This window comes from Rhinolophus ferrumequinum, chromosome 6 (genome assembly GCF_004115265.2).
Source record: "Rhinolophus ferrumequinum isolate MPI-CBG mRhiFer1 chromosome 6, mRhiFer1_v1.p, whole genome shotgun sequence".
Classification (NCBI taxonomy): Eukaryota; Metazoa; Chordata; class Mammalia; order Chiroptera; family Rhinolophidae; genus Rhinolophus; species Rhinolophus ferrumequinum.
Genome location: NC_046289.1, coordinates 53,156,456 through 53,180,950, shown reverse-complemented (window position 1 = coordinate 53,180,950; position 24,495 = coordinate 53,156,456). Strand labels below are relative to the sequence as shown.

At 36.4% G+C, this 24,495-nt stretch overlaps 1 protein-coding gene across 1 annotated transcript in view; it reads right to left on the bottom strand.

The window, feature by feature from the left end:
* PRTG (protogenin) overlaps positions 1-24,495 on the bottom strand; it is a 105,890-nt gene that overhangs the window by 56,988 nt on the left and 24,407 nt on the right. The window contains exons 3-4 of the mRNA XM_033108775.1: positions 2,280-2,424; positions 1,175-1,308 (exon numbers count right to left, since the gene is read on the bottom strand). Of these exons, the coding sequence (XP_032964666.1) occupies positions 1,175-1,308; positions 2,280-2,424 (279 nt within the window). The remainder of the gene's footprint in view (positions 1-1,174; positions 1,309-2,279; positions 2,425-24,495) is intronic.

Here is a 24,495-nt window from a genome sequence, read left to right as displayed (position 1 = left end):
TGGTCTTTTGTGATGGGCTTCTTTTAATTTGGCATAATGTTTTCAAGGTTCATCCATATTGTAGCCTGTCTCAGTACTTCATTTCTTTTCAGTGAATAATAGAATAATATTTAATTATATAAATAGAACATTTTATTTATCCATTTATCAGGTGATAGACATTTAGGTTGTTTCATTTTTAATTGAAGTTCAAACATTCATTTAATACTTTCACTAATCTTATCAAGAATTCATGGGTCAGTGGGAAGAAGGGAAGAAGTATGAGAGTGCTTTTGTTTTTATCTTTCATATCAGAAAGCTAATCAATACCACTTAAAATTAAAACACAGCATTAAAAATATTTATAATTTCAGTCTCTTAGTTTTTTTCAAAAAACTTTTAAACCTTAAAGGGTCTTTTGGGAAGCAATCTCTCTTGTGAAGTGTAAACATTCATGTGAAGTTTAACATGTCTTTAGTACAAGTTTTCTTCCACCATATTCAGGAAAATTTAATTATTTCAAAATGAAAACTAGCATCTATGTATAATTACATCTTAATAAAACATGCATTTCTTTCTCATATTCATTTCTCTATCTAGTTTCCCTTCCAACTATATTCCTGTATGACAAAATACATAAAATTATATTCACTTAATGTTAACAATGATAATTTCTGGGTATTGGAATTGGGGATATTTTATAATTTAAATTTGTACTTTTTTACATTGTTTAATGTAAAACATTTTATTTATGCTTTTTTTACTTTTGTAGACATTACTCTTTATAAGTATTCATTATTTTTACAAATGCAAATTATGATTTTTCTTAAAACAACAAACAAAAAAATACCAAACTGGAAACACGTATCTCTTTATTGACAATGGACAATTCTAGTGGAAATACGTGATTATTATTCTTTTTTGTACTTTTTATGTATTTTATATTTTAAAAACAATAGTGAAATATTTACCAACAAATTCAATCTTTCTTAAAGATGTTGAAATGAACATAACCTAAAGCAAGTTATCCTGTGAAAGAAGAGTTGCTTAACACATAAAAAGGACCACTTTCCAAGTAGATTACAATAATTTAAATGAAACTAAAGTACTACTTTTATGGCATACTATGATAGTCAAAGAAGAAAAATTAATAGCTGGGCCAATAAAAACTGAAAAAACAACTTCTGTGTGGTACCTGAAATCACTGTTAGAGAGGCCTCCATACTTTTACGTCTGTGGGCTACAGTAGCAGCAACACAACGATAATTTCCAGCATCCCTTTGGCCAACATCATAGATCTGTAATACTCCTGTTGGTAGGGCAGTTATCCTATTATGAGAAAAAAGATGATTAAACTCTTGGTAGATCTGATATTTTATTTTAACATACAGTATATGATAAGATTTCACATACTCAACCTTTTTAAAGTACCAAATGCATTCCTTTTAACGTATTAGTTTGATTCAGTTATTTCCATTTGGGTCACTACAGCTCTCTAACATAATTATGCAGCGTGTGGTTTCTGAAATTTATCAGTCTAATTTTACACAGTCTCATTTAACACTATAGCTTAGATATATATCTAACTGGTGGCCAAGAGCTTGGCATGATTTTCTTCAAACTCCTAACTTTTTGCCTATTAATATCAATGTATTCTCCAAGATACACTTGAATGCTAGTTTTTTGTTGTTGTTGTTGTTGTTTTTAGATCACTTTCTTGAATAAATTCTTCCATCTTAATGTCTTACCACTTTAAGAAATAATTTTTGCCTTCTTATGAATTCTGCTACTCATTAGGACAGAAATCAAACCTTTTGAAGTTACTACCAGTTCTTGATCCTTACGAGTCTTAGGTGTGTGTGCGTGTGTGCCTGTATAGTAAAGAGGAGATAGAGAAGTGGAAGGTACAGATAGAAATGGGCAGCTAACAGGGCATACATGGGAGACTCTTACATCAGCACTGCTATTGCCAGCAGTGAAGGTGTAATTTGGTTTCCCAAATCCTTGGGCTGCAATACACATACTCAGGTGCTCCCATGGTTGGAAAAGATACCTGAGACAAGGAACAAAGCAGTAAGATAGGATGTTTGAATTCTGATCTGAAACAAAAAACAGGAATTATGTCCCAAGTGCCAGAAACTGATGATCTAATTCTTTGCCTGAATTCGAAACATCTTTAAGAAATTGATTATTGCCACTGTAAATGAAAAGGAGCTCCATAATGGTCATTCCCCTATATGGCCTCATGATGACGTCTTCATTACTCCTGTATCATCTGCAAAGACAAAACCTGCATTTACCTGTCCATAGTTACAGGTAGAGTTGTCCGATTTAATTCCCATGTTATGACTGCAGGAGGGTTTGATGAAATCTTGCATGCAAATCTAGCAATTCCACCTTCTTGGACTTCAGTAGAAATTGGCTGAACTTCAAATGCAGAAATAGCTGTAAGATAAAGTTTGACACATTCAAAATAAGTATATGTACTATTATGCTATACTTGGAAATAACATTATGCTACATATTATTTATCAGACTTGAACTCCTGCCCAGATGTTAAGACCAACCCAACTTAACTAGCACAAGGATAATTTAGAGAATAATTTTGAAAAAACCATTGGGCAGTGAGTCGCTCAGCTCAAGGAATCTGGTCTTTCTCAGAATGAAATTCTAACTAAGTTCTCAAGAGACTTACAAACTATTTGGAGGAAAAAAATTAACATAACTGAAACAAAACAATTAGTAACGGTACGTAATTACATACCAAATTATGTGGTACAAACTTCAGATACTACTGTTTCAAATGAGAAGGAAATCGATGCAGGCAGATTAGACATAAATGGTAAAAACCATTTATAGGGATTGGTTTTGAATTGAGTTTTGAAGAATTCATTGGGTTTAGTTAAATGAAAGTGGGGGAAACAGGAATGATACGAAGGCAATAACATGAAAGCAAACACAGGAGTGAGAAATGTATAGCCTGTGTTTACAGGATTGTAACAAAACAGCCTGGACTAACTATTGTAGAATATTTTGGATTAAGGGTGCATGGAAAAGTGGAAGTAGAGTAGAGATAAAGCAGATTTGTACCGTGGTACAAATTAAGATATCACTGAAATTTTTTGAGCAAAGAAGTGTCATGACCACTTTCAGTTTTCAGCTATACCCATCTGCTGCTGCTGATTCCCCCCAATGTATCTCCAGCTTAGATCCCCATTCCCAGAGCTTCAGACTCATGGTTCCATCTTCACCTGGAATTTATAAAACGCACTTATAACCCATCATGTCCAAATTGAAATCATCTTCTTTCCTCCAAGCCTGTATCTCTGCTTCAGTTCGTCACACACCATTATGCAACTCAACTACTCCTCCCCTGAGCAAGACACTACTGACTCCTTTTGCACTCTCTTCATTCAATCACCTGTTTCCACTGATTTTAACTCCTAAACATATGTCAATTCACTCCTGTGTCCCTGTCCCAACATTTCTCACTGGAGCCACTATAAAAGTCTCTTATCTGTTTTCCCTGCTCTCATTTTCTCTTCATGACTTCAAAAACACCTTCAGACATGCACCAGTGTTTGATATAGCTGCATTTGACGCACAAGCGGCTTCCATCTATTAATTCAAAGGCTATGTAAGTCAATCCATTACTGTTAAAACCAACAAAGGAATAATCTCACAAAAAATGTGGTTCCAATTTCAAATGCTGTCAAAAAGCATTATGCCTTAGCAACACTCCTTCTAAATCTTTAAACTGCTTAGCCTAATTATTAGAAAAATTAAATGTATATATCCTTGCTACATCAAAAGCAATACATATCTTTCTTTATGCCAACTCTACATTTTTAACTCTTTTTGGCTGGATACATTCCCAATAAATAGATTTGTTGGCTAGTTTTGGGGAAAAAAAAAAAGTAGTTTGGCATCAATTACTCCAAACCAAACTGTTTATATGGTAAGCATGCAACAGTATTTAAATATTCAATATTAAGTATCTATATTAAAAAGAACAGTGACTATCTCTGCTATTAAAGATAAATATTATAACTATGACACAAAGGAGTTATCAAGCCTATTATCTGTATAATCACATCATTCATTTAGTCTGTAATTAACCTACACTTCAGGCTTTGAATCATGCAATTACTCATAAAATAATGTGCCAGATTAAATATATCCTCAATCCAGAAAAGGATTTTAATCACACTTATTTGAGAAAAATTTTAGACTAAAGTAATCTCTTCGAAGTTCATTTAACAAATACTTACTTAGTACCTAGCACATTCTAGGTGCCAAGGATCAAATGATGACCAAAACAAAGAGAGGCTCTACCCTCAGGAGTCTCTGCTTAGGATGGAGAAAAGGATTTTACTAAATGACTGTACAAGTATATAACTTCAATCTGTAATAAATGCTCTGAAGGAAAAATACTGAGCATTAAGAAAGCATGTAACAAAGGTTATAATGACAGAAATAACAATAGCTTAACATTTTTTTTTTGCCAGGCAGCATTTTACGTGCATTACATCTTCTGGTTATTTAGCCCTCACAACTATTATCACCCCAATTTTCAGTTCAGGAAACTGAGGCGCGGGGAGATTAAGCAACTTGCTCAAGGTTCTGCAGCTAGTAAGTGGTGAGGCTGGGATCTGAATTCAGGCAATCTCCAGAGACCCTAGGTGAATTCTCTCATGAGGAAAAGTTTGAGATCCCCAAACGTTTTGTGGAACATAAAAATTATTGGTTCTACTTCCAAGCAATTCTACTGCTCAGCGATAAGTTTTGGCTTTCTAGCTGAGTAAGAACATGTGTTAAATTCTTGAATTTCCAAAAGAGAGTAACACCTTTAAACTCCTGCATGCTAGGATTTTGAAGTTATGGCTCTCAAGCAAGAGTATCTCTATTTCTAGGGACACAGTAGACAAATGCATGACTTGAAAGACTAGCACCACAGAAATAAACTTGAAGCTAATATACACACATACGCTGTTAAAGATAGAGATGCATATAAATTGAATTATACTACTTCAGTCTAAAATTTATTGAGGAATCAAATATTTTTTTAAGAAACAAATCTATTTAAAAAATAGTTTACCTAATGAGAACATGAGCTATTCCTTTATTATTATTATCCTAGTTCTAAGCCCACATAGATTTGATCATCAGAAACCCAAGTACCTAGAAAGAGAGTGCTTAGAGATAGGGAAACCATTTAAGAGGCTACCAGAACAGTGGATGAGAGACCAGCTGTGGGTTTGAGTGACAAAAAAGACTGAGTGGAAGGGAGAGCACATATAAGAGAGGTTATACACTGAACAGCAGGATTTGGCCGTGACATGTTCAAGGGAAATAGCAGGAAGAACCGAAACAGTTCTGAGATTTCTGGCTGATATACATACATAGAAGGTTCGTGGACAGTATGGTGCCTGAGCAGAGAACACAGGAGAAGAGAGCAGATGGACTGGTGAATCACCTTACGGACTCTCATTTCATCAGAGTGAGAAGAAATTGGTTAAGGAACACCGGGAAAACTATAAAATTAGGCCATGGATTAATAATATAAACACTTTCAAATATCTATTCCTCCTGTTTTTTTAACCAGTGGTTCAGATGTTAGGCTGTCATTAAGGTTTAAAGAAAGACGTCCTTGAGTTTTTATAATACGGGCCTTAAAAAGTAGCAATGTGTCATGTAAAATTAGCAGAGAAAAGAATTTTTTCAGTTCTGAGGCTCTGTTGGAATGAGCTTAGGAGGAATCGCGTTTACTGTTTTTCCAATTTTAATTTATTCTCACTTCTTGATGACAGAAGTTAAAGGATTAGAAAACTGAGGTAAAGGATATTAAGACTAAGGCAAAATTTTAGCCTTAGGTGGTCTAAAAAAAACCCAGAAATAAGACCCAGTATAATACAGGGCACAATTTAGGGGGACACAGGGAGATGGTACAGCAGTACAACCTTGTGGTTAAGTGTGTAGATGTTAAAATCTTATAGACCTGGGTAAGAATCACAGCTTTTCATTCATGTGCTGTGTGCCCTTGAGAATTTACTTAAGCCTCCATATCCCTCAGTAAAACGGGGATGTTAATATTTTATAAGGATCTTACAATAATATTAAATTACATATACATATGTGAACACACACACACAAACATACAGAGTATGATAATATGAGCATGTACTACTCAAGGCACTGCTTGGCACCTAGTAAACTTCTAGTGGGGCTACAGGTGGTAACAGTAATAGGATGTCTTGCTATAAATACACTGCTTTTACTTTCAGAATGATGACTTAAAGAAAGGCAAATAAAGGATGTCAGTGACCACTGTGCAATAAAAATAAACTTTAAAGCTCTAACAAAGGCAGAGATAGCCTAAGATTTACAATTTTTCTCTTCTTTTCCACTAAGCCAGACTACGTAGCTTTTACATAAAGGTACATAAAATGCCTAGAAACAGAAATGATTTTCCCATTATTAATGTGCATAGATAAATTATTTGAAGAGGATAAAAATCTCCTTCAATGAAGAAATAAGGGATGAATTACAGGAAGATAGGTAATTAAGTTCAAATCTCTAGTGGTAGAATTATGTATTTTTTTTGTACTTTTTTCCTACAATACACATAATTAAGAAAAAGTAATGACATTTTCAAATATATTTTATATGTCTAGATGGGACCTGGACTGAAGAGCTTGTCTTCATAAATTTTCTACTGCTGTTCTACCTGACAAAATTTCTCGTCCTTAATTGTTATCTGCCTCCTTTTTAGTACTTTGAACTTCTCATTCTTTGGGCAGGCAGCACCTATGGTCTGTGGATGCTTGACTCTCCCCAACCAGTGCCCTCAAAATCTGAAAATTTTAAGAACGTAGGAATAAAAACCACTTTTTAATAAAAAAGATAAATTACATAAAATTTTACATCAAAATTTAGAAACTTTAGAAAAGCATACAAATAGGAATATCTGTTTCATACTAGTCTTAAACTTTGTTTCCCAGCAAGTATTTGTTTTTCTTTTTTTTTTTTAAATGGAGCATTAAGCTGAGTAAATGAATGCTTCCTTTACAATGAATGTTAGATCCTCCTAAAACTAGTTCACAAAGTATTTTCAGCATTATTGAAACATTTTGCACTTATTTAAATGACAAACCATCTCGAGTCCTTATGCAAATCTCAGCTTTCTCCTTGATGTGGACTTTGTTTCTGCCAGTTAGGTATGATTTTACAAGTCTACAGCCTCCTTGTGAAACTTGACCCCTTTCTTCCCTCCACAGCCAGTGCTAAGGAGTCCACAAGAAGTCATTAAAGCTATGCTGTTAAGAGGCCAGCGCTCTATAAAACAGGCAAGAAACAAGGTCTTAAGAAACATGCGTCGTTCTCAAAAACAACCTTGCAAACACAATAAATGTAAGTGCCTATTTTATTTGCGACTTCCTCCTTTTCACCTGTCTACTTAATCAGTTGCTTCTATGATTTATAGTTAGGGGGGGAAAAAAGGATCAAAGAGGAGAATGTTCTCCAAACTTTTATTTGATCAGAAAGCAGCATGTACGTGTTTCTACTCTCGAAATATATGACGACAATATTAAACTAACGTGTCATCCATGCTTCTAAAAAATTGCAATGAAGAAACGGTTAATACACGTTGATTTTAAAACCAACTAAAAATGATGAATGCACAGTCTGAAATGACCCATCTAATAATTTAAAATAAGCTCACAGACTATTCCCTAATGTATGAAAAACATCACCTTCTTTTGTAAATTTCATTTAAGATGTTCTTTCACTAAACAGAAAATACTTTTGTCAGAAGCTTGATGCAGGATTTACACAGGTGGCCCTAACACACTGTGGATCAGCTAGGGGGTTCTGAAGGCCTCAGCTGGTCAGGACCTCATCAGTTGCTACTGCCACACCCCCTCCTTAGGGAGTCCTAAATGGCAGGGGAACATGGCCAGTAGTCACGTTCCAGCACCTCTGGGCTGTTTCCACAACCCAAGTCACTAATCAATAGCTTTAGGGAACTACATAAGTAACTCATCAAGAAAACAGGGAGATTTCTATCTCAGACTTTTGAATGTCCATAATTTCAGAGTCCATCATGGAGTATGTGTGTGTATATTAGCTTAAGGTTTATTTCTATGACTCTGATCTTTCAAATCATGCATTTGTCTACTGTAGACTTTACTTGTCAAAACATAGTAGTAACTTTTTACCTCATCAGGTCTAATTCATTTTAAAAACCAACCCACAACTGAAAAGGAAGTAAATCGAGAGACCCGATCCATCATTCAAGCAAATCATCAGGGTAACTGATGCTTTACCTACTGAGGTAAAAATCAACTGAGGTACAAGTTTCAAAAAGAAGTTGAAAACTTGTTATATCTTTAAGACTAGGCAAAAAGCTACGTTGTACATTTTAAAAAGTTATTTTACAGGAAAAAATGTATGTGTTTCAAAAAATAATGTATTTTTCTTCAGGTGCACCAAGTATACAGTATTTATTTTATAAGCGACTTATTACCTGACTTTTAATAAATTTAGTATCCTGCTTTAATCTGAAGCTGTTCTGACAACTAGGTGCTAAGAGGTATATATACCCTTGCTTTTCAAAGAAAATATTTAGATCAAATTATGTGTCCAAATAAATACAAACAAAATAAAGGCTAAAAACTTTCTAAGCTGGGAGCCAGGGACTTGCCTATATGCCAGAAATAGATCCTATATGCAAAGTTTCCACAGACTATTTTCCAGTATATTCCTATTGTATCCATATTAGAAGACATCTTTAATGACACCTGAGAGTTCTTTGCTTCTTTGATATTTTGTCAACCCTGTTCTGTCTAATACCAGTCTTGGTACTCCCCAAACTCAATTCCTTTGCCTGGAAAGAACGACACACACAAAGCTCTTCAAGTCCCCTCCTGTGAGCTGGGCCACTCATTGCTATTCAACGATTCTCTTATTAATAACTGGTTTCAGGAATTCTCTAACTTTCCAATTCAAGTCCCCAATCATTTTTACCCTAGATTGTAAATTACTTGAGTTCAGAGAACATGTCTTACTTGTCTGGTGTTTGCTAGGGGCCAGAACAGTGGCCTGCATACAACAGCATACAACAGGCACTCAATAAAAAACGTTTCTTAAGTGAATTCAATGAACCACATCACTACCCACCTCCTATGTGCAACAAAGAACTCTGCTCTTATCTCCCTGAGAAGATTAACATAATTTTGGCTATATGACTCCATATCTTATAAACCTGAGCAAATTACTCTTTCTAAACATATTGTTATGTAAAATAGGGTTCTTAAAAGGGTTTTTATGGATTACATAAGGTAATGCATATAAAGCACTTCGCATAGTGCACTTGACTTTAGCTATTTCTATTATTTTATTGAACATAATTTTCTTCCTTACTACCTAAAAATCTCTCCCTCTCCACCTAGCTACTTTTCCTTCACTCCTGGTTCTGAGGAAGAAGTAACCATTCCAACTTGCGCCAAGATTAACCCTCTCCTGGCACTCTTAATCCCACCTCTGATTACCTTCTCTGGGCCTTTATTCCATTTATCATCCCCACTCCCTTGCACCACTCCCTCATTACTAGTTTCTTTCTCTCTGACTATAAACATACTCATACCTTCCCTATCATAAAAAGTAGAACAGATCCCAGACTGAGCTAACATTCAGTCAGTCTCTTTTCTGTCTTCTGGAATGACTCCATCCACCTAATTCTTTACTTCTGCTGGGGCAGGGGGACGGGGAGGCAAGAAAACAGAAGAGCCACAAGTGTATTTATATGCAGGACTCAGGAGCCTCCTGGAAACTAATTTCATTTTAAGAGACGAAATAGTAGTGCTCATGAGTTTGGTTCAAAAGCAGTTGACCAGTTCAGATGGGGAGCCAGTATCAGAATTCAGGACTGCCTGACTTTCAAATTAGCCAAGCCATCAGGACTCAAGACACACGCTTATACAAAGGAGGACAGAAGGGAGAGGGAGACGCATTTGGTCTGCTGGCTAAAACTTTTGAAAGTTTTAACAAGAAGACTTCCAGTGGGAAAAACAGGGGCAGAGAAAGGTATGCCCACCGTTTGGGGTTACTATCATACAACTTGGAATGGGGCACAGCAAACAGTCTTCATCTGCTGGGCCTGACCAGGAAACATCTGGAGAAAGAAGCCATCGTCCTCACCTGAGGATGACACTCAATGAACAAAGAAGAGGCTGCTGACTACGCCAGGATCCTGAATCCAGGGACGGAACTCAACTGAAACTGACTGAAAATCTACCTCTCCCACACATCCTTTTTCACTTTTCACCATTTAAGATCTTGTTTTTACCAGTATTTATTGACACTGTACTGTCCAGTGTGCCCCTGTAGAGATGCCTGGCCTATGTGTATGTATCCGATACTTGCCAATCAATTTTCATCTGAGAGAGAAAACTAAGGTCATGGACTTTGTGTTGTCCAGCATCTAACACAGTCCTCTCACTCCCTCAATTTCTTCACTCTCTCCTTCCTCCATCCCTTTCTCTCACACTCTCTTCCCCACATTTCTTTATTTCTTTGTCTCTGGCAGACATTTTGGGAAAATAATGGTGACCTGACCTGGAAGAATTGACTGGCTATGGAGATAATCGAGAGACATCTGGGAGGTGGAATCACTTTGACCAGCACTAAGTGGCAAGTGTACCAAGAGTGCAGGGCAACAAACACTGTTACGCATTGCTGTTGGCGGTACAGTATCAGAAAAGGTTAATGTATGACAAAAAAGAAGCCTAGGGAAGCTATTATACCTGCAATTAATGGAGCTTCAACAGCCTTTAAAATGACTATGTTATTACATGGGGGAAAGCTTGTGATATACTATTAATAAGTGAAAAAAAATGATACAAAATTGTACTGAGAACCTTCTTCTCATGATCGCTCAACTGGAGAGCTCCATTCTTACAACTTCTTTTATTTTTAATAAAAGGTGAACAGGCCAACCAAAACTTTTGCAGGCTGTTAACAGCTTGCGCTTGACGACAAGGCTAGGCTTAATAGGTTGGTGCTGGCCAATGTTGATATGAAAAGAGTGAAGTAATAAGATATGAGCCCATATGACTATGAAAAAAAGCAAAAATTTAAACAAAGACATTTTCCTTCTTTGGAAAACGTAAGAACAGTTCAAAGAATTAATTCAAAACAGTTTTCAGTTACAGAAAAGGATAACTGCTTTAGCAGAGAAGCAAGACAGAGGCAGGAAATTTTGTTTATTGGTTGACTGAATAAATGAATGAACATGTAGGTAGCTACCATAAATGTGTAATAAACATTTGTTAATAATAAAAGTCAATGGAAAAATTGCTGCTTGTTTTTCACCTTAAAAATATGGTAAACGATTTCCAGTTTAGGTGGAAGGTTGAATGAGCTTTATGATCTCACAGGTCCCTTCCATGGTGCTACTATTCCAGTAGTATACGTTGTACTCTTGGTAGCTACATTGCTGACACAGAGGTCGCTGTGGCACAAAGAAAACTCCTTGAGTCGGGGCATCTAAGTTCTGGTCTTGGCTCCCTCGCTCTTTGACATGAACGTGCAATCTTGGTCGGTCACAATCTCCCTTGAGGTTGTGCCATCACCCTGCAGGCTCTTCTGAGGAGGGAATACGGTTACAGACCTGAGTCCATGGCTCCTGAGCTGGAGAACAAGTAGACCTCAGCTGTAGTGCACAAAGCAGAGGAAACTGAGAAACAGGACTGGCCTGAGACCAGGGACCTGTATTCTTTCCAAGCTCTGTTGTAAATGAGCTTTATGCTCTGTCAGCAGCAAGCTCTCTTTGGCTCTGTGTCCTCCTCATACACAAAATGGTCCTGCTCTTCTCAGCAATCACTGCCATGCCTTCCAGGTCTAAAGAACCTTCCCAAAGCCACAGTTCAGTGTGCCCTGACCCATTTTCTAATTTGGTATCATAGGGCTTTTGGATCTAATAGAGATTGGTCTAGCTACAGCCATTGTAGCCATAAAAATGACCCAAAAGGGATGATCTTAATCCTTAATGATAGGTTCCGAACTACACATAATTTTCAATGGCAAACTTACTAAGGCTGAGGCTTAGTTGTTAAACAGAGGACTCTTTTTGGTAGGTTTTTCCTACTTTTCTACCTTCCAGCACATCTTCTAATGCATAGGCTCAAAAAAAGAACAAGTGGAATCTGTCTCCTAAAATATGCAAGGAGCTCAAGAGCCAGGAATTAGCAGTAGTTTCAATGGGCCTAGAAGTCACAGTGCTTTATACATAACTGCCCATCATTAACTGTCTGCCAAAATGAAATTAACTCACAACTAGTTATGACGGGAAAGTGCTTGGTGTGAAACTATAAGACTTGGAGACAATAAAGGGCTTAAAATCAGCCCAAATTTTCTTACATGAAATATTTTTAGCATCATTATAATTTTTGTATGTTTGAATTCTAGTACACAAGGAGGTAATGACATACTTCTCTCTGTGCATGAACCTGGGTTATAAAGCACATGGATGTGCTGGGACTTAGAGACTTACATTAGCCACCAGACACCAAGCCTATGAAAAAGGATGAGGATGGTTATATTCTTCTTGATCTAAAGGGCCTGGGACAAGTCTGGAGAAGGAAATCCTTGATCCAGAAAGCAGCATGAATATATTAAGTAGTCAGTACATTTTAAGAAGGTTGGGCACAAAAATGGAAAAAAGAAATGGTAGAAAACTAGACAGGCAATTTTACCCAGGCCAAGCCTATCCTTATACACAGAAGAAAAAGCTACATCCCATTATAAAATATTAATGGATAGAAAAGCCAAATGAACTAGAAAAGCCAAAGCAATTTTGAAAAAGAAGAACATAATTGGAGGACTCACACTGCTTAACTTAAAGACATATGATAATTTCAAGAATTATGATAAAGCCAAAGTAATCAAGAAAGCATGATATTGGCAAACGGACAGACACACAAATCAATGGAACAGAAGAAAAAGTATAGATATAAACCAATACAAATATGTCAACTGATTTTTTACAAACTTGCAAAAGCAATTCAACAGGAAAACGATGGTCTTTTCAAGAAATTGTGCTTGAACAACTGAACACCCATATATAAAAATTCATCTTCACCTATACTTTATATAAAAATTAACTTTAAAATGGGTCACAGACCTAAATGGGAAACATAAAACTATAAAACTTTTACAAGGAAACAAAAATATCTTTGTGACCTTAGGTTAGGCAAAGAGTTCTTAACTATGACACCAGAAGTACAATCCACAAAAGACCAAAAAAAAAATTGATAGACTTTATCAAAACAAAACAAAAAAACTTCTGCTCTTGAAAAGCAAACAAACAAAACACTGTTAAGAGAGTAAAAAGACATCCATAAACTGGGAGAAAAAACTTGCAAATCATGTATCTGACAAAGGATTTGTATACAGAATATATTTAAAAAAAAAAAAAACACCGCTCAAAATGCAATAATTAGAAAAAAACAAATTAAAAAGGGGGCAAAAGATTTTAGCTAAAAAAAAAAAAAAATACGTATTTTACCAAAGAAGATATATGGATAGTAACTATACACATGAAACGATGATCAGCAATGAGATACCACTACACACCTATAAGAATCGCTGAAATGAAAAAAAAAACAAAAACAAAAAACACTAATAATACCAAGTACTGGTGAAGATGTGAAGTACCTGAAACTCTTCATACACTGTTGGTGGGAATGCAAATTGTATAGTCACTTTGGAAAATAACTTGGCAGTTGTTCATGAAGTTAAACATACACTTACTATATGCACTTACTATATTCTCATCTTTAAATATTTACTCAGTAGAAATGAAAACTGATGTTCACACAAAAATCTGTATGAGAAAGTTTATAGAAGTTTTATGCATAATAGCCCCAAACAGTAAACAACCCAAATGTCCTTCAACTGATGAATGAATAAACTGTAGTAAATGTATACAATGGATTCTATACTGTATAGAATGGAATCTATACTGTAGTAAATCTCAGCAATGAAAAGGAACAAGCTATTGTTACATTCAACAACACAGATAAACCTCAAATGCATTATTCTAAGTGAAAGAAGCATGACCCAAAAGGCTACATAACTATATAATTTTATTTATATGACATTCTGGAAAATACAAAATATAGTGGCTGCTAGAAGTTTACATGTATGATTACATGTAAAGTATAATTTACTTTACATGAGAGTATGATTACATGGGCGGCATGAGAGAATGTTTTGGGGTGATGAAACTATTCCGTATACTGATTGTACTTATGGCTACATGACTACGCATATGTCAAAATTCAGAGAACTGTGGACACAAAAAAGTAAGTTTTACTGTAAATTAAAAAATAAATTTCCAAAAAGGTTAGGTTTTTTAAAAAACAGAAAGGCTTTTGTTTAATTTTCTAATCACTCTTAATAAAGAGTTACTAAACAAGATGACAGCACACAAATTTTAAAAGCCAACTCCTGCAGACCACGTTCACTTCTCCGTGGAGGGTGCATCTGATTTTCCCAAGTAGAACTATAGAATCCTTTCATACTGCCAGGATCTTGGAGTGTCCTATTTGCTTCATTGTTTTCTGATCTACTTTCTGATCCTACCCACAGGACGGGGCATAGCACCACAGAAACAAACGGCACTCCACAGATACCTGATAAACGCAGGAATAAAATATGCCCCAGGTACATACACACTCAGTTCAGCCACCACCTCCTTCACCTGGAATGTATATACTAGTGGGTGCGCATAATAATAATCTGAAGGCGAAACTAAGTTTACATCATCTTTAGACTACTATACATGAAAAGTGTACACAAAAATACTCTAACAACCAGAAATGGATCTCTGCTTCTGAGGAACAGAAGGAATAAGAAACTTAGAGCCCTCCTATTATTCCTCTACCTTTGGAAATGGAGGGAGAGCAGTAATTCCTCTGCTGAGTCACTAGAGGAGTGAGGAGCCAACATGTGCATTCCATGCACATATGTGAGAACACACGCTTGTGCGCGCACACACACACACAGGCATACACCTGAAAAACCAGCCTTTCCTGAGTAGCCCAGCCCAGCCACTCGATGCCAGCAGCACACTGCAGGATTGCAATTCCATCACAGATGTATTACAGGCTGCTGCCCAACATACCCTGCAGATACGTGTCAATTCCCAGGCTCCCTGGCATTTTAAGCCCATCTTGGGAAGTCTCACAATATTCAACCTGACACAGATCCATCAGGCCAGGCTTGAAGTGATACAGACTTTGGTCCTGAAACCAATGGGTTTGATCCAAGGAACCTCACATGAGCAACAGGTTTTCTAAAGCGGCTACAGAGATTTGGAATTCATGTTTGACCAAGGCTGCTGAACATGTGAGAGCTTTTTCAGGGTTAAACCACATCACTGAAGGCAAAGATAAAGGTGCACTGTTTTGCATATCCATTCGTGCCCCATTTATGCTTCCCCTCTCCTAAAGCAGAGTTGAAAAGAGTTACAGTCAATGAAGATTTGCAATGTTGAAATCACCATCCCTTCTCCTGACATTGTTTTCTGCAGCTGAAATACAGTTCTCCTTCGCTACGCCTTGGCCTGTGTTCCACTGGATTGATGGTGTACGCCCTAAAAGAGACCAGCAGTAACTAGAGAGAGTGACAAGCAACTAGGGTTCTCAGGATCAGATCATAAAAAACACCAGAAGGAGACGTGGAAATGCAGTGTATAAGAGAAACGGTCTTTTTTGGCATGAATTTAAGGAAGAGATTAGCAACAAGGAAAATCACACACCTAAGCAAAATAAATAGGAACAGGCTGCCAATAAGAAAAATCCAAGGAAATAAAAAGTGTTGTATAATTGTTCAATGTCACAAAATTACTACGAACATTCTGTGTTCTCCTTCCTAGAGCTGGTAAAATGAAAATAAACCACTATTTATTTTGCCTTTCATCTTTCCCAACTGCTACCGTGTTTCCCCAAAAATAAGACCTAGCTGGGCCATCAGCTCTAATGCATCTTTTGGAGCAGAAATTAATATATAGTAAATATATAGTAAAATAAGACCGGGTCTTACATAATATAATATAATATACTACCAGGTCTTATATTAATTTTTGCTCCAAAAGATGCATTAGAGCTGATTATCCGGCTAGATCTTATTTTCGGGGAAACACGGTACTTAATCATGAATTTTAAAAAAAAAATTTTTTTTTTTTTAAATCACTCTCCATATGGTACTCTCATAATCTAGACAGAATCCTGTTAGTTGGGAGTAAAATCTGATCTCACTTTGAAAGACGTCCCCAACTGGGATTTTCCTCTTCTCAAATTATCAGTCTTCCCAGCAACAGTGTGTGGTCACAGAAGTGTCTGAGACATGCTAATGCGTTTATCAAGTGATTATTCTTGGCCCCTCTGCTGGCAAAAACAAGCAGGAAACGGTACAGAAAAAACATGCCTAGTAAGCCACATTAACCAGCTTCAAAGCTGTTCAACTTGTGTGGCTCCTATGAATTCAAGGGGAAGAGAAAAAGCGCCCTCGCTTTGTCTTTCCCAAGACCACTTCCCCTTCAGCAGTTTGCCAAGCGATTGCCTTATATTGCCTAATCCAAGAGATGCCTTTCTTATGCCTTGTTGTCATTCCATAAAGAATTAGTTCTGCTTAATAGCTCAACTGTGCAGGAAGAACATTCCATGCAATTTTACACTTTGCATCAGTCAGAGAAACAGAAGGATCAAGAAAGCATTAAGTAGAGTGAGGTTTTGTAACAAAATTCATGTTACTTAGCAACTTCAAACGTGTAGAAATTTGTAATGAGAAAAATACAAAATCCATCAAAATTATAGCAGAACTATTTCTCCTAGGATTACTTTTGCTTTTCCAAATGATTATCTTGAAGACATTTAAAGTAATTCAAGAGCTGCAGTGTATTAAATTATTTGTTGATAAACTTTGCAGTATTCTTCTCCAGTGTTTTATATATTGCTTTCTCATAAAAGGCATGGTTTTTCTTTTTCCTCCACATGACACCCAGTGTATATTTAGTAAAGGCCTGTTATGCAGTACAATTCATTGAAGTTTATATAACCACAATTTATTACAACAATGAAATGTTGTATATATGACATTCAATTCATAAACTGGGAATCAATCACTGTGAAATGTCTGGGTATCTCTTTCATCTTCTAATAGCTGTTAAATTAAAGACCAAGCCTATTTAATTGATAACAGAAAAAAAATGTACACACACACACACACACACACACAAACACACACACCCCAGTTCTCCTTGTTGAAGTGAATTCATAAAGTAGACCTTGAGTTCTAAGCTACCTGTCCACAACATAATGACATCTTTTAATAATATTGTAGCTCATTTTTTAATTAGGCTTCACCACATAGCCCTTAAAGGGGAGAAGAGAAAATTAACCTACTATACATCTTATATACATTATCTCACTTAATACTCCAACAGGTAAAGAATATTACCTTCACTTATAGGTAGGGCAATATGTTCTCAGAGGTTAAGCCACTTGCTCAGAGTCACATAATTAGTAAATAGTGGAGCCAGGGAGTCAAATGGTGCTTTAAAAAAAAATTACACCCAAGCTACAGCTGTAGAGACATAAGAGGTCCACACAAGGATTCCACCCTAACAGTTCAGGGCAGAAATGCTAATCTGGCTTGTGAATCTATTCTCTCAGTAGAAACATATAAGCCTGCATAAAGAACAGGCAGTTTCCTTTTCTCCAGTTTTCTCCCTCTCAAATGTTCCTAGAAGCAGCAACAAAAACATATTTCCCCAGCCCTCCACTTGACTAAATGTTACATCACTCCCAAAGTCATCAGTGAGGGGTTTAGGACCTTCTGTCAACAATTCTTTCTCCCTCTTTCTGCCAATTTGTAACCAAAATTAATTTAATTGTGCAATTATTTATCCAACATTCCACATTACTCTCCAATATGGACTTTCTTGTGTAGCCTAAGTAAATCTCCTTGCCATTCTTTCAAAAACCCTCAGAATCCAAGAACATTACACTGTTAAGGCCCTTTCTAAAAGTAAAACCCACAGGATGCTACAACAGCCCCCAGCCATCAAGTCAAGACGGAGTCAGGGAAGAGAGGTGACATGTTTGGTTGACGGTTGATGGACTAGTCAACAGCAAGGGATTATCATGTGTAGTCCAAGCAGAGGGTAGAGCATGGGCAAAGGTACAAAGCAATGAGAGGGTACAACACACTCAGAGAACTGAAATTGCGTGCAGTGGGAATTTGGGGTGTGTACAAGAATCAGAAGGCAAGTTGGGGCAGAAACATGGAGAAACAGAGTGGTAAAGGACGCAGCCAATGGGCAGGCAGAGACCAGACGATGAAGAGCCTTGCTTATCTAGGCTCTAATGCTTTGCTACTCTAAGTATGGTCCTTGGAGCAGGCTTAGAACTTGTTCGAAATACAGAATATCAGACTCCACCCCAGGCCTACCAAATGCCAATCAGCCGTTTTTTAAAGATACCCAGGTGACTTATATGCATGTTAAAATTTAAGGAGAACAGCTTTAAGCATTTGGGTTGCATTCTGAAGGCAATGAGAAGCCACTGAAATGTTCTAAGAAAAAGATATACCTGACCAGATTTGAAATCAATATGGAAGACTAATTATGAGGAGATATAAATGCAAATGTGTGTGTTGTGTGTGTTTATGGTTTACTTGCTATTGAATTCGTCTCTTTGAGAGTGACTGTTTTATAAAAGTGCTTCCCACTTTTCTAATTCTGTTCCTATGGTTGCCAGGAGCTGGCGGGTAGAGGAAAATAGGGATTTGGTAAAAGGGTACAAACTTTTAGCTCTAAGATGAATAAGGTCTGTGGATCTAATGTAAATGATGGTGGCTATACTTGATAACACTAATTGTATAATAAAATTTACTGAGAGTAAAACTTAAATGTTCTCTCACACACACAAAGATAAATATGTGAGGTGGTGGATGTATTAATTAGATGAGGATAATCCTTTTACAATGAATACATATATCAAATCACCACAATACACACTTTAAATATCTTACAATGTTGTATGTCACTTATACTTCAACAAATCTGAATTTTTTTTTCTTTTCAGTGCTTCCTTACCTATACAGAGGCTCCTAATGATAGGAAGAACATATAGAGATATCTCAAACACCAAGAATGCACCTTCTGTATGGCAAAAGCATGGCTAACCACATTCAACTAGTGTTTTAAATCAAATTTAAGCAATCATGCTCCCTAAATATTTTCATCAACTCAAAGCTGTTACATAAACAGCTTACTCTTATCTGGCTTGTTAAAGGCCTTTGAATTATTTGGGTAGGGAAAATATAGGTTACATTTGCTGCTCACAAACCAATTTTTAACTGGAAAGCATAAATTCTTTTAGACATTTTTTGTTAAATTATATGCAACCTTTAGCTCAGAAGAACAAAAACACAGAATTCTGGAGCACAGCCACATAGAAATCCCCTATAATGTGTTCAATAAGCCAAATCAAAACAATGCATAGTTTATAGGAATGGGGCAAAAGAAACTTGCAGCTCATATTTCATCTGCTGTCGAGTGTCACATTCATTCAAGCAAAGGAAATTTAACTGATAAAATCTGCTTTTTAATGCCTGTTATTGGCAGTGAGAGAGCCAAATAGCCTGACTTTTTCTTTGATGGATTATAATGAATGTCACAGAAAAGGTTTTGTACTTAAAGCAACATGGCTCTATGAAAAAGACAATAAAACTGATTTTCTTAACAACAACAACAGCAAAAAATGTAGCTATGTGTGTTTGAAGATGTAATACATCTTTTATAGTGACCCAGAAATTATGATACTGCTACCCGTGTTCAGCCCTCACGGCCATCTGCCCCAAGATTGATATTCTGAAAGGGTCGTGACTTTGATATGAATAAAACTGCAGTCAGAACCAATTGTAAGGCTGGATTCCCCAACTTTGTGTACAGTGCTATTTATAGCCTAATGCAAATTTTCTACATGACTTAACAGAGACTCTGAGTTTCGTTTAAGGAAATGATCATCAGTGGCATCAGGTAATCTGAAAGGTTTTTGGAAGTACATCAATGCCCAGGGGCCATTAAGGCCGTGTTTTCCAACTCCTTCTATTCTGTGCTGAGCACTCCCTTAGAGGGCTGGGAAGTCTCATTTCCCACAAATAAGCATTTGCCAATGGAAGGAATCTGTGTATACAAAAACTGAAGCTAAAGAAGTAGTGAGAAAGTGGGAAAAGAGAAGGAACAAAATGGAAAAAATGAAGGGGAAAATATTACATGATAACAAACTAGACAAGTAAAAAGACAAAGAAAAGGAACAGATCAGGAATGGTGCAAATAAAGGCTAACAAAATTAAAAAACAAAGGAACAAATCACTGCTCCACTAATCACTGCTAAACAATTATGAAAATAGCTCCTAGTACCTTTTAATTTGGTGACGAAGTACTGGAGCTCACTATACTAGTAAATACACCTATACAGGGTTATTTCAAAGTGATCCCTACTGGGGCTGTGAAATAAATTTTTTAAAAATTCTGGGTTATCTCCGAAAATGAGTAGCTAACAGAATTACAGATTTTTTTTAAAGCTCTATGAGTCCATAGACATTTAATTAAATTTCTTTACGGCTGTAATTATGGATGTAAGGACATGATAATGATCCAACAATATCAAGGAGGCCAATGACAAAAACTAAGTGTATACTCAGTGGGACAAAAAGTGAAAGAATATAGAATGAAATCCATTTAATGAGATTACAACCACTTTGGAAAAACAGCTTGGTAGTTTCTTAAAAAGTTAAACATACTTACTACACAACCCGGCCATTTCACTCCTATGTGTCTAGCCAGGGGAAATGAGTCCATAGTTCACACAAAGATTTGTACATGAATATTCATAGCAGCTTTATCTGTAACAGCCCCAAACGGTTGGAAAACAGCCCAAATGTCCACTCACAAGTGAATGGGTAAACAAATAGTGGTATATCCCTACAATGGACTACTACTGAAAAACAACACAATGAACTATTGCTATACACACAACATGGATGAATCTCAAAAGAGTTATGATGAATGAACGAATTTAGACAAACCAAAGAGTACATAGATGAATCTGTTCACAGAACATTCTAGAAAAGGCAAATTAATTGATAGTAACAGAAAGCATATGATTGGTTGCCTGCAGATAGGGAGGCAGGACGGATTACTAAATGCAGAAGGAAACCTTCAGGCATGATGAGTATGTTCATTATCTTCATTGCAGTGATGGTTTCATCAGTACATACATATGTCCAATTCACCAAATGGTGTATTTTAATACATACAGTTTATTGTGCATCGATCATACCTCACTAAAGTTTTTTTAAAACTGAAGGGGGGAAAAAACCCTGAGTATGTATACATATAAATGTTTGTAATTACATAGAAAAAAGTCCTGGAAGTCATTGTTAACCATTAGCAATGACTACCTCTAGAGGAGCTAAGCACTTAATTTTTTTCTCTATTATTTCAGTATTTATGTTAAACACGTATTACTTCTCTAACTTCAAAAATAAAAATAGAAATGAGTCAGTATCCTCAAAAGCCTTTAAAAGTTCCAGAAAGCCATATTCAAAACTGAAATATTTCCACCTGTTTCTTCATCTCCAACTGTTAAACACTATTTCTTGTTTTAATGTTAATCTACTTAACTACACTGACTATAGCAATGTTATTCTATTTTTCATTACACACGTACAATTTATTAGGTACAACGTGAATTAAACAGGTCTATTTACAAGCTAATTGTTATTTGCAGCACTTTTTTTTTTCCCCATGGAAAAGCGTTCTCTAACTCCAAATCACTAAATTACTCAATATGTAATTTGTATCTTTCCTGTATACTCATATCTGAAGGAAGTGCATCTGGAGTTCTGTCTTTAAAAGCCTCACTTTCTGAAATTTTAGGTTGTGATTACAATATCCTAGAATTTAATGTTTTCTTGGTTTAGGATTTACTCTAGGTATATTTAAATACTTTTCATTTGTCTTTAAATTACTCTTCCATTTTTAACAGATCTCAAGATCTTCTCTATAAGTTAAAATACTATACCTCTTTCAATGCATTCACTTGATTCCTGATCAATTTAAATATATAGATTATTTAACATAATTGAAATTATTAATCAAAAATATAATAAATCCCCAAATTTTAGCTAAGACCCAGTGGGAGATAGAAGGAAAAGCGAAACTTGATACTTGCCCTCAGAGGACTTGCCTCTTCTCCTCTATAAGTCTACATAGCAGATATGATTTTAAAAAACATACACACAAAAAATTTATGGTGAGGGCTCAGGAAGAAACAGTGAACTTAGATCCACCAAGCTATGTGACTTTGTAAATGACTAAGGTCTCTTACGTCTTAGTTTCTTAATCCATAAAAGTGTGGGAAATTTATTTCATAGAGTTGTTGTGAGGATTAAATGAAGTATTCTATATAAAGGATTTAATTCTGCCCATCTCTTTCCATTTATCTATGATCTTAATTTATAACCTCTGTCTTCCAACTCTTCCTCCTGTCTTCCCTCCCCTACACAGATGGTCTTAAGCTTGCTTCTACCTCAAGCATATGTACCCTTTTCCTTTTTCCCACTTCCCTTCTCCATCACTACACCTCCTACTCACTTCTCAACCCCACCATGACCATCAGTGATAGACCGAATGACTTCTCAATCCTCAGCTGATTTGGACTCCATAGCATTTACAACAGTGGAATTCCCTCGCCTTGAGACTTCCTCCTTTTCTGACTCCCACATCACTATTTTCTTTCGCTCCTTCCTGACCCACTTTGATGACTACTCTTCTTTCACCCACTACTTAAATATAAGGCTGATTATATTTTTTAGCCTGCTTATTTTTGTACACTACACTCTTTCTTTAGCAGCCCCATCAACCTCTGGCACCCACTATGTATATTAATAACTTTCAAAACTATGTATTTCTAGATTTCAACTTTTCTCTTGGAAAATCTTCCATCTAGATGTCCCAAAGACACCTAAAAAGCTTGGTATGATCGGACCAAACTCATTCTCCTCACTCATTCATATTCTTTCACATTCTTTTCCCTTCATTCCTCTTCCCGCCTCACTCACTAGCACTTTCTTTCTGCCTATCTACTCCCACCTTTCTTTCCAATCTAATTTAATGATATCACCATCCAAAAACAAGCCATAAACCTTCAAGTAAAGGACACCAAATCTTCATGCCCACACTTTCTCTCATATCCTTTCCATCTGTAGTACACTGACTGCAAAAGTAGCTGAAATTCTTCACTCTTCAATATCCATGCTCTTTCCAGTGTGACTTTGCAGCTCCTCCCTGCCTCTTGAATCCAGGCTGTCCTTGAGACTTGCTTCGCCCAGTAAAATGGGATGGAAGTAACTGTGTTATTTCCATCCCTTAAGAAGGCTTGTGGGTGAGGGGGATCAAATGTACGGTGATGGAAGGGGAGCTGACTCTGGGTGGTGAACACACAGTGTGATTTATGGATGATGTGATACAGAATTGCACAACTGAAATCTATGTAATTCTACTAACAATTGTCACCCCAATAAATTAAAAAATAAATAAATAAATAAATAAATAAATAAATAAAAAAAAGAAGGCTTGTGTGATTACCCTCATTTTCTTGGAACCTGCCACAGACATGTGAACGAACTCAGCATAGCCTGCTGGATGATGAAAGACATGAGGTCCAATCTCTCGCATCACTCAAACCAACTGGCAGCCCTGTGGCTGAGATCACCCTAGACCAGCTAGCACCCTTCCTTCTAGCAGACCTGCCAGCTGTTTATAGATACATGAGTGAGCTCAGAAGAGATGAGGCAATCCTGGGTCATGTCAGCAGAGCCACCCACCTGATCCGTAGACTTGTAGGAAATAACATACACTTATAGCTTAAGCCACCATGTTTAAGAGTAATTTGTTATGCAGTGATAGCTAACTGATAAACTTTCTTTTCTGTTCTCAGGGTTATTGCCCCAACTCACACATCCATCTCTGAGCTGGCTATTGAAAAGTTCTCATAATTGGTCTCCTTGTTTTATCTCTCACCTGTAATCATTCATACATATATACACATATGTGTATATATTATAAAAATAGTATGTATGCATATCTATGTGTTATGTATTAATATATGCATGTACTCAAAAACATTTGCTCAATGAATGCAGATGTGATAAGTGATAAATAAAAAGTATCAGACGGCTCAGTTGGTTAGACAGTGAGTTCTCAACAAGGTTGCCGGTTCAATTCCCGCATGGGATGGTGGGCTGCACCCCCTACAACTAAGATTGAAAACGGCGACTGGACTTGGAGCTAAGCTGCACCCTCCACAACTAAATTGAAGGACAATTCCCTGGAGAAACACACTGTCCCCCAATATTCCCCAAAATTGATTTTATAAAAGT